We start from the raw sequence: 10,384 nt of genomic DNA, 5'->3' as shown, positions 1-10,384 counted from the left end.
CTCCTGGGTTGGAGCAATTCTGCTGCCTCAGCCTCCTGAGTAGCTGGGACTACAGGTGTGTAACCCCACACCTGGCTAATTTTTGTATTTTTAGTAGAGACGGGGTTTTGCCAGGTTGGCCAGGCTGGTCTTGAACTCCTGACCTCAGGTGATCCACCCACCTTGGCCTCCCAGAGTGCTGGGATTACAGGAATGAGCCACCGTGCCCTGCCAAGAGGTGGGATGTTTAAGAGGTAATTAGGGGCCAGGCATGGTGGCTCACCCCTGTAATCCCAGCACTTTGGGAGGCTGAGGTGGGGGATCACTTGAGCCCAGAAATTCGAGACCAGCCTGGGCAGCATGGTGAAACATTGTCACTACTAAAAATACACAAATTAGCCAGGTGTGGTGGTGCGTGTCTGTAGTCCCAGCTACTGGGGAGGTTGAGGCAGGAGAATCGCTTGAACCCATGGGGTAGACGTTGCAGTGAGCTGAGATAGCACCACTGTATTCCAGCCTGAGCAACAGAGCAAGACTCTGTATCAAAAAAATAAATAAATAAAAAAGGTAATTATGCCATGAGAGCTCTGTCCTTATGGGTGGGATTAATGCCATTTAAATGGGCAAGTTCAGCCTTTTGGCTGGAAGCGCCATCTTCCAGTAATTTGCCAAAATGATGAATACAAAGGGAAGAGGAAAGGCCCCCAATGTATGTTATCTAAGCCTTTTAGAAAACAGGGAGTTATTTCTTTGTCCACATACATGCAAATCTATAAGAAAGGTGATACTGTAGACATCGAAAGAATAGGTACTGTTCAAAAAGGAGTGCCCACAAATGTTACTGTGGCAAACCTGGAGCAGTCCACAGTGTTACTCAGCATGCTGTTGGCATTGTTGTAAAAAAGGGCAAGATTCGCCAGGCGCGGTGGCTCAAGCCTGTAATCCCAGCACTTTGGGAGGCCGAGGCGGGTGGATCACAAGGTCAAGAGATCAAGACCATCCTGGTCAACATGGTGAAACCCCGTCTCTACCAAAAATACAAAAAATTAGCTGGGCGTGGTGGCGCGTGCCTGTAATCCCAGCTACTCAGGAGGCTGAGGCAGGAGAATTGCCTGAACCCAGGAGGCGGAGGTTGCGGTGAACCGAGATTGCGCCATTGCACTCCAGCCTGGGTAACAAGAGCAAAACTCCCGTCTCAAAAAAAAAAAAAAAAAAAAAAAAAAAAAAAAAAGGACAAGATTCTTGCCAAGAGAATTAATGCACGTATTGAGCACATTAAGCTGTCTAAGAGCCAGGCTAGCCAAGAGGTGAAGGAAAATGACAAGAAAAAGAAGAAAGCCTAATAGAAAGTACCTGGGTTCAACTGACGTGCCAGCCTGCTCCACTCAGAGCAGCACACTTCGCGAGAGCCAGTGGAAAGGAACCTGAGCTGCTGGCACCTATTCCCCCCAAATTTACGGCATAATAGGTGTTATAAAAATAAAAGACCTCTGGACTACAGAACATAAAATGAAATAAAAAACTCAAAGGGTGGCCAGGCGCAGTGGCTCAAGCCTGTAATCCCAGAACTTTGGGAGGCCGAGGTGGGTGGATCACAAGGTCAAGAGATGGAGACCATCCTGGTCAACATGGTGAAACCCCGTCTCTACTAAAAATACAAAAAATTAGCTGGGCATGGTGGCGCGTGCCTGTAATCCCAGCTACTCAGGAGGCTGAGGCAGGAGAATTGCCTGAACCCAGGAGGCGGAGGTTGGAGGTTGTGGTAAGCAGAGATCGCGCCATTGCACTCCAGCCTGGGTAACAAGAGTGAAACTCTGTCTCAAAAAACAAAACAAAACAAAAAACTCAAAGGGCGAGTCTGGTCCTTGCTTACTCTCTCTTTACCCTTCTGCCACGTGATGCCTCCCATGCGATGACGCAGCAAGGCCCTTGCCAGATGCTGACATCTTGATATTGGACTTCCCGGCCTCCAGAACTGTGAGTAATTAGTTTCTGGTCATTATAAATTAGCCAGTCTTTGGTATTCTGTCATAGCAGCCCAAAATGTACTAAGGCAGAGGATGGGGAGCTGACACTCTGACAAGCCCCCGGGAAAGTGACCGCTAATCCAGGCAACACCATGCCCATCTTTGTATTCCTGTGTGGGAAGGAGCCGTGTGCTGAGGCCTCTGACTCACCACACTGGGAGGACCCCTCAGAGTCGGTAGGGTTGCCTCAGGACAGCAGGGTCATACCCTAGGCAGGTTCAGGTGACCCAAATAACTGAGTCCACCCTCAGGAAAGCCACCCAGTTCCAACTGGCTGGGTATCCTGAGGCTGCTGCATCAGGGCTCTGTTCTTGTTGTTTCTAATTAGAAAGGTGAGTCACATCTTTTATGCAAAATTCAAATGTTACAGAATCATACAGCATCATCAGTGCACATCACCTGAAGCCCTATAGCCAAATAAAATCTCAGTTAACAGTAAGACACATAGTCCTTTTCTTTCCTAGTCAAACACATACATTTGTTCCTGTATTTAACAATATATCATGACCATCTTGCATATCAAAACATAGAGCTAGATCTACCTTACTTAAGAAATGTGTGAGGATTTATTCATTTTGTGAAATTATATGAGAGAAGTGGCACATGAATATATTCTCTGTGAAAGAGTCAACAAGATGTAAGACAAAAGTGAATATTTCTTCCCCTAGTTCTTCCTACTTGGATCCTTCCAGAAGGAATAGTAATCTCTATTTCTTTTTTTTTTTTTTTTTTTGAGACGGAGTTTCGCTCTTGCTACCCAGGCTGGAGTGCAATGGCGCCATCTCGGCTCACCGCAACCTCCGCCTCCTGGGCTCAGGCAATTCTCCTGCCTCAGCCTCCTGAGTAGCTGGGATTACAGGCACGCGCCACCATGCCCAGCTAATTTTTTGCACTTTTAGTAGAGACGGGGTTTCACCATGTTGACCGGGATGGTCTCGATCTCTCGACCTCGTGATCCACCCGCCTCGGCCTCCCAAAGTGCTGGGATTACAGGCTTGAGCCACCGCGCCCGGCAGTAATCTCTATTTCTTTTTCATTTATACACACTCTCATTTATACATTTATATATTTATACATAGGCCTTGAACAACTTTCAGGTCAGTACCAAACAGGTCTAACATACATTTTTAGTGGCTTTATGGTTTTTCTGAGTATGTCACAATTGAGTGCTTCTGAGATTAATCTGGGAACTTGTTAGAACACAGGCTGCGGAGGCCATCCTTAAGTGTCCCAAGTTGAAAACCAAGTCCTGTCATCACTCCCCCTGTCTGTATGAACACCCTGTCCATATCTCTGAGCATTTAAGGGAGAGTTCCATAGGGTTAAATTTCTAGCTGTGGAAATGATGAGTCAAGTGAGATTAGCAGCATTAATTTTAATAATATGGCCAAACTGAACTTTAACATTGCAGTGCTTGCGTGTGTATGCTGTCTGTTCCCTCCCCATCACCCATGGCAAACACTGCCTGAAACTGTTTCAGCACTCTGATGTATGAGACACTTCATTATTATTATTTTTTGAGATGGAGTCTTGCTGTTATCCAGGCTGGAGTGCAAGTGGTGTGATCTCAGCTCACTGCAACCTCTGCCTCCCGGGTTCAAGCGATTCTCCTACCTCGGTCTCCCAAGAAGCTGGGATTACAGGCACCTGCCACACCTGGCTAGTTTTTATATTTTTAATAGAGACAAGAGTTTCACCACGTTGGCCAGGCTGGTCTCAAACTCTGACCTCGAGTGATCCTCCTGCCTTGGCCTCCCAAAAATGTCGGGATTACAGGCATGAGCCATGGAGCCTGGCTGACACTTCATTATTTGAATTTTAATGAATTATGAAAGGAGCTGAAAGAGTGTCTTCTTTTTCTGTAAATGAACTTTTTATTTTGGAATTACTTTAGATTTACAGAAATGTAAAGGTAGTACCGAGTTCCTATGTGCTCCTCACCAGCTTCCCCCGAAATGAACACACATAACTGGCACATATGCCCAAACAAAACATTGGTACGCTACTAGTAACTGAACTTCAGGTTTTATTTGGATTTTACCATTTTCCTACCAATGTCTGTGGAATCCAAGATGCCACATTGCACTGAATCATATCTCCTTAGGGTTCCTTGATCTGTGACACTTCCTCAGTTTATCCTTGTCTTCCATGACCATGGTGGTTTTGAAGTCCCGGTTAGATAGCATGAACTGTCCCTCAGTTTGTGTTTAATGTTCTTTAATGATTAGAAAGCGCTTATGGGTTGGAAGGAAACACCACAGAGGTGAAGTGTCCTTCTCATCATGCCATGCCATATCGGGTAACACATAGTATCACATACTTTCATAGTAAGGAAAATTCCAAACACACATAAAAATAGCAAGAGTAGAGTAAGAACTCATTACATGGTACTCCACAATTACCAGTGCTTTTCTACCAGTGCTTTTTCTGGATAGCTTTTCAATACGGTTGGAAGACATTTTCATTTCACTTTTCTGTCCTCTTCTCCATCCGTCCTTCTTCCCTCCCTTCCTCTATCCTTTTTTTTTTTCGAGATGGAGTTTCACTCTTCTTGCCCAGGCTGGAGTACAATGGCGTGATGGGCTTACTGAAACCTCTGCCTCCTGGGTTCAAGCAATTTTCCTGTCCCAGCTTCCTGAGTAGCTGGGATTACAGCTGCATGCCACTACGTCTGGCTAATTTTTGGTATTTTTAATAGAGATGGGGTTTTACCATGTTGGCCAAACTGGTCTTGAACTCCTAACCTCAGGTGATCTGCCTTTCTCAGCCTCCTAAAGTGGTGCGATTACAGGCATCAGCCACTGCGCTCAGCCTATCCTTCCTTTTTAACACAAAAGGGGAAAGCCCTAAGTGTTGGCAATCTATATGGAAGAGCATAACACATCTAATTAAATTGTTCCCTCTCTTGGCTCTGACTCTCATAACAAAATACCATAGACTGTGGCTTAAACCACAAACATTTGTTTCTCATCGTTCTTTTCCAGCCTTCTCTTCTTCCACCCTCCTCAGATGGGAACCCTCTCCTCTGTATTTCCACTGTTAGCCCCCATATTGCTTTTTTTTTTTTTTGAGATGGAGTCTCGATGTCACCCACGCTTGAGTGCAGTGGCAGGATTTCTGCTCAATGCAGCCTCCACTTCCTTGGTTCAAGGAATTCTCCTGCCTCAGTCTCCTAAGTAGCCAGGATTACAGGCGCACACCACCACACCCAACTATTTTTTGTATTTTTAGTAGAGACGGGGTTTCACCATGTTGACCATGTTTTAGTAGAGACTGGGTTCACCAGTTCACTTGAACTCCTGGCCTCAGGTGATCCACCTGCCTCAGCCTCCCAAAGTGCTGGGATTACAGACATGAGCCACCATGCCTGGCCTCCCATATTTCTTTCAAAGCACCAGAGTTGAGGGGAAATGGCATGGTCTGCCCAGGTGCTCTTGTCCGTGGATTTAAAAACAATCATAAAACCAAATTGGATTAAAAAAAATTTTTTTTTTTTGAGTCAGGGTCTGGCTCTGTCACCCAGCCGGAGTTGCAGTGGTGCGATCTCAGTTCACTGCAACCTCCACTTCCTGGGCTCAATCCTCCAGATCCTCCAACCTCAGACTCCTGAGTAGCTGGAACTACAGTTGTATACCACCATGCTTGGGCTATTTTTTTTCTTTTTTCTTTTTTTTTTTTTTTTTTGAGACGAAGTTTCGCTCTTGTTACCCGGGCTGGAGTGCAATGGCGCGATCTCGGCTCACCGCAACCTCCGCCTCCTGGGTTCAGGCAATTCTCCTGCCTCAGCCTCCTGAGTAGCTGGAATTACAGGCACGTGCCACCATGCCCAGCTAATTTTTTTGTATTTTTTTTAGTAGAGACGGGGTTTCATTATGTTGACCGGGATGGTCTCGATCTCTCGACCTCGTGATCCACCCACCTCGGCCTCCCAAAGTGCTGGGATTACAGGCTTGAGCCACCGCACCTGGCCCTATTTTGTGTGTGTGTGTGTGTAGAGATGGGTTTCACCATGTTGGCCAGGCTGGTCTTGAACTCCTGAGCTCAAAGCGATCCGCTCACTATCGCCTCCCAAACTGTTGGGATTACAGGTGTGAGCTACCATCCCCAGCCTGGATCTGCTTTTTGTCATCATTATATAATGGCAATTTTAAACTTATCAGAGATATAATACTCCTCCTTGGGAGAAAAATCAAGATACAGAACATTTCCAGCACCTCAAAGGCTTACTCAAGGAAATGTTTTAATGCTTAGTATATTATTTAATCTTACCCCAACTCCCCTTTTGCAGAGTGCTGAGAAACTCAACTGCAGTCATGTTTAAGCTCCCCTGGCCTTGTAGGGGCACGGGAAGGACTGAATTTTGTGAGCCCTAAGGTCCATTCTTGCTCTTTCGGGGGCTACTTACCTCCAGGAGTGGCTGTTTCCGCCCCTGTTTCTCAACTATCACTGTGGAGGGTCCTGACCTGAGCAACATCCCATCCAGCTTCCCCCTCCCCTCCTTTTTTCTTTCCCTTTTGTTTTTTTGACGGAGTCTCACTCTGTCGCCCAGGATGAAGAGCAGTGGTGCAATACTGGCTGACTGAGGCCTTTGCCTCCCGGGTTAAAGAGCTTCTTCAGCCTCAGCCTTCTGAGTATTGGGGACTACAGGTGTGTGCCACCACGCCCAGCTAATTTTTGTATTTTTAGTAGAGATGGGGTTTCACCATATTGGTCAGGCTGGTCTCAAACTCCTGACCTCATGATCTGCCCGTCTCAGCCTCCCAAAGTGCTGGAATTACAGGTGTGAGCCACCACACCCGGCCTCCCCCACCTTTTTTTTTTTTTTTTTTTTTTTGAGACAGGATCTTACTTTGTCACCCAGGTTAGAGTGCAGTGGCTTGATCAGGGCTCACTGCAGCCTCAACCTCCTGGGCGCATTTCCCGGACACAAGCGATCCTCCCGCCTCAGCCCCACAAGTAGCTGAGGCTACAGGCACAGCTGCCATGCGCAGCTAATATTTTGTAGAGATGGGGTTTCAACATGTTGCCCAGGCAGGTTTGGAATTCTTAAGTTCAAGCAATCCACTCACCTGAGCCTCCTAGAATGCTAGGATTACATGCGCGAGTCACCATGCCTGGCCCCAGCCTCTCTTTTGAGGCCTAAAACAGGGAAAAGATGCTCACTCAAAGCCTTCAGCTCATTTTCCTGATTCACTGGCCTGATTTCACAATCCCCAAGGCCTGGCAAGGTGCCCAACCGTTCTCAAAGTTGGGTCTGCAGGTCTTTTCTTTGTGAACAACATAACTGCAGATGCTTCACCATGTATATGTCAACCAGTGCAATATATTGCAGCAGACCGAATGCTGAAGCACATGTGAGAATCTATTAGGTCAGATTTTAAAAAGATTTGCAAAAGTGTAAAACAATACCCCTCCTTTATTTTGGTGGTGGGTGGGGAATATATATTTCCTTTTTTTTTTTTTTTTTTGAGACGGAGTCTCTCTGTCACCCTAACTGTAGTGCAATGGCCCGATCTTGGCTCACCACAACCTCCACCCTCTGCGTTCAAGTGATTTTCTTGCTTCAGCTTCCCAAGTAGCTGCGATTACAGGGGTTCAATGTAAGGCCGGCTGCCTCGTTGGAGCTCGGACACGCCCATCCCTCGCCAGGCCTGAAAACTACGTCACCACTCCGCGCTCCACATCAAGCTCTGCACCTGGCACCTAGCCCGCCTTTGGAAAGCCCCGCCCAAACCTGCCCAATAGCATTTTGCTCTGTCCAGGTCCCTCTCCCCGTGGGCACCGCTCACGGGAAATCCCGCCCACCTACCAGTAAGAGCTTGCCCCAACCACGTGCGGTTTCCCCACAACCAATCAAAACGCCTTCACTCCCCATAAAATCCCACGCCCAGCTGCGTCAAGCGCGACTTCCCTGGCCCCTTTCCCCGGGACTCTGGAACCTCGCCGGGGAGTTTTATAAATTGGTATTTAATTTTTTTATGCTGGTCTGTTTCCTCATTCTAAACTCGGCAATAACCCTTACATTCACCAACACGCCTGGCTGATTTTTGTAATTTTAGTAGAGACAGGGTTTCATCATGTCGGCTAGGCTGGTCTTGCACCCCTAACCTCAGGTGATCCGCCCGCCTCGGCCTCCCAAAGTGCTGGGATTACAGGTGTAAGCCACCGCACCTGGCCATTTACTTTTAAACAGCAACCAAAAAACTTTAAAGCATTTTAACTTATAGTATGGTAACATCGACAGCTATAATCCACGTTAGTAAAAGCTTGGGGCCCTCAACCATTTTTACGAGTATAAATTGGCCCTGAGACTAAGAGTTTGGGAAATGCGGTAGCTCTACGAGGCTGTGCCATTCTTGACGCCGAATCAGTGAATTTCGAAGAAGGAAGGTCGTCGGCCCGCCGCCTCACCGCCAAGCTGGAGCCTCGCGCTCCAAATGCGTCCTTCGAAGTCTTCGGCAAAAGCGGGACTGAGGAGTCCAGTCGTGTCGCCAAGCCAGCCACGATTCCTCGCGTGGAAGGCTGGACAATGTTTTCTACCTCACAGGACCACCGAAATGACTGCCTTAGGTATCCCCAGAAATCTGCGATGAGTCACATCCTGTTCTACAGAAGCAAAAGCTGAAGCTCAGAGATGCCAAGAGCTTTGCTGGGGTCCCGCGACTAACTGGTTCTAAGACCCAGACACCCTAGCTACCCGGACGCGCCAGGTTACAACCCGGCGTCGAACAGCCGCCGGATCCTCCTGCCAGCTACACATCCGGCGCCCAGGCCGGAAGCTTCCCTTCCGGTTCCCAAGACCGCGCTCCGGAAATGAGTCACTCTACCAGTACCTAAGATGGCCGCCAACCTATCCACCGCCACGATCAATGGAAGGGACGTGTTCACGAACCCGGAAGTTGCCCAACTCCGCCATGGCAGGAGCTAAGGGCGCCGGGGGCGTGGCTTCCGGCGGCCACAGTCTGTAAGTCGCGGCGGCGGGGTCCAGCCGGGTGGCAGCTGACAGGCGCTCCTCCCCTGACGGCAGCGGCTGGTGCCCAGCGAGGCGGGCGGCCCCCAGCTCGCGTCCCCGCGTCCCAGCCCGCGAGGCGCCAGGGCTGCGCCAGGGCATGGAAGAGGGGAAGATGGACGAGAATGAATGGGGGTACCACGGAGAAGGCAATAAGAGCTTGGTGGTGGCCCACGCGCAGGTGAGTGGCGGACGTACCGCGCAGGTCCGGGACCTCACTCAGACGGCCGAGATTATCCCGTCCCCATTATCCCTTTCCCCAGCAGGGTCGATTCCACTTTCCCCACCGTACCTCCCTCCTCCCCGGCCGTTCTCCATTCTCCCACCCTCCAGCATCCCCCCCAACCCCGTGAGTTCCTCATCGCCCCAGTATTTCCTCTCTACTGGGTCAGTCTCTTTCCCGGAGGTCCTTCCTTCTCCCGATCCGTCTGTTTTCCCCTCAGTATTCTCCCTCTCCGTCAGAATCAGTTCCACGTCCCCCTCGCCGCCCCATCGGTGCCGCGCGCAGCCTCACGCGGTGCTGCCTCCCGCCTGGGTGCCCGCGGGACTGCCAGGCCGCAGTGGGGCGGAGGCTTAGCTGGGACAGAGGGCTCGGGCAGCACTGGAGGAAGAAGCAGAGTGCCCATGGTGCTGTTACTCTCAGCACCAAAAGAGTTCAGCCTCTTGAAACTACAGAATTGCTGTTCTTGCTGCTGTTAATAGTAAGGGGACGTGGTCCACAGGTCCCCTTCTCAAGCTTTTGGAATTTGAAGAAACCTGAATTCAATGATGGTGAAAGTTTTAGAAACTACAGTAAGAAGTCGCAAAGGTGAATCCAAGAGTGAAGCATGTGGGTTTGTGTGAGTGCCCAGATCTCTCTGACCTTTTGCTGCCTGGTACAATCACGCCGGAATGTGGCCGGTTGGGGGTGGGGGAGGAGGGTTGGGGCGGCGGGGAATAGGTGTTACGTAGGGGAGGAGTTAGAGCCTGAGTGTTAAAGGCACAGGAATCTCAGTTCTACCACTGCGTGGTGGAGGCTTAGTGTCTACATTTGTAAAGTGGAACTAATAAGAGAACTCACTTTGTGGGATTGTTGGAAAGATCAGTTGAGCAAGAACCCATCAGGTTATGCTTAGCAAGTGAAAATTGTCATAGATACACATAGATAAAGTGAAAATAAGAGGTTGAGGGCACTGGCCCAGTCCAACAGCTTGTCAGGGATGGTGTAGGTGGTGGAGTACTGCCTTGCTTCTTTTATTTCTATGCTGGGTGCATTGGTCAGCTACAGTGTAAGCTGCAAATATCCACCAGGTAGCCCGAGGTTCTGCCTTTGGATTTTGTTACTCATTAGCACAGGGAACTAAAGAACAGATACTACAGGCTTTGCTCA

At 48.9% G+C, this 10,384-nt stretch overlaps 1 protein-coding gene across 2 annotated transcripts in view; it reads left to right on the top strand.

The window, feature by feature from the left end:
* The first annotated feature begins 8,951 nt into the window (after nucleotides 1–8,951).
* IPPK (inositol-pentakisphosphate 2-kinase) overlaps nucleotides 8,952–10,384 on the top strand; it is a 61,644-nt gene continuing 60,211 nt past the window's right edge. Inside the window, exon 1 of one of the 2 annotated variants that reach the window (XM_003938199.4) lies at nucleotides 8,952–9,196. In XM_003938199.4, the coding sequence (XP_003938248.1) occupies nucleotides 9,116–9,196 (81 nt within the window). In that variant the 5' untranslated portion in view covers nucleotides 8,952–9,115. The remainder of the gene's footprint in view (nucleotides 9,197–10,384) is intronic. The other variant, XM_010348803.3, reaches the window with a different exon arrangement.

Source organism: Saimiri boliviensis, chromosome 2 (genome assembly GCF_048565385.1).
Source record: "Saimiri boliviensis isolate mSaiBol1 chromosome 2, mSaiBol1.pri, whole genome shotgun sequence".
Classification (NCBI taxonomy): Eukaryota; Metazoa; Chordata; class Mammalia; order Primates; family Cebidae; genus Saimiri; species Saimiri boliviensis.
Note: the sequence above shows the minus strand (reverse complement) of the source record. Positions and strands in the feature narration are given on the sequence as shown.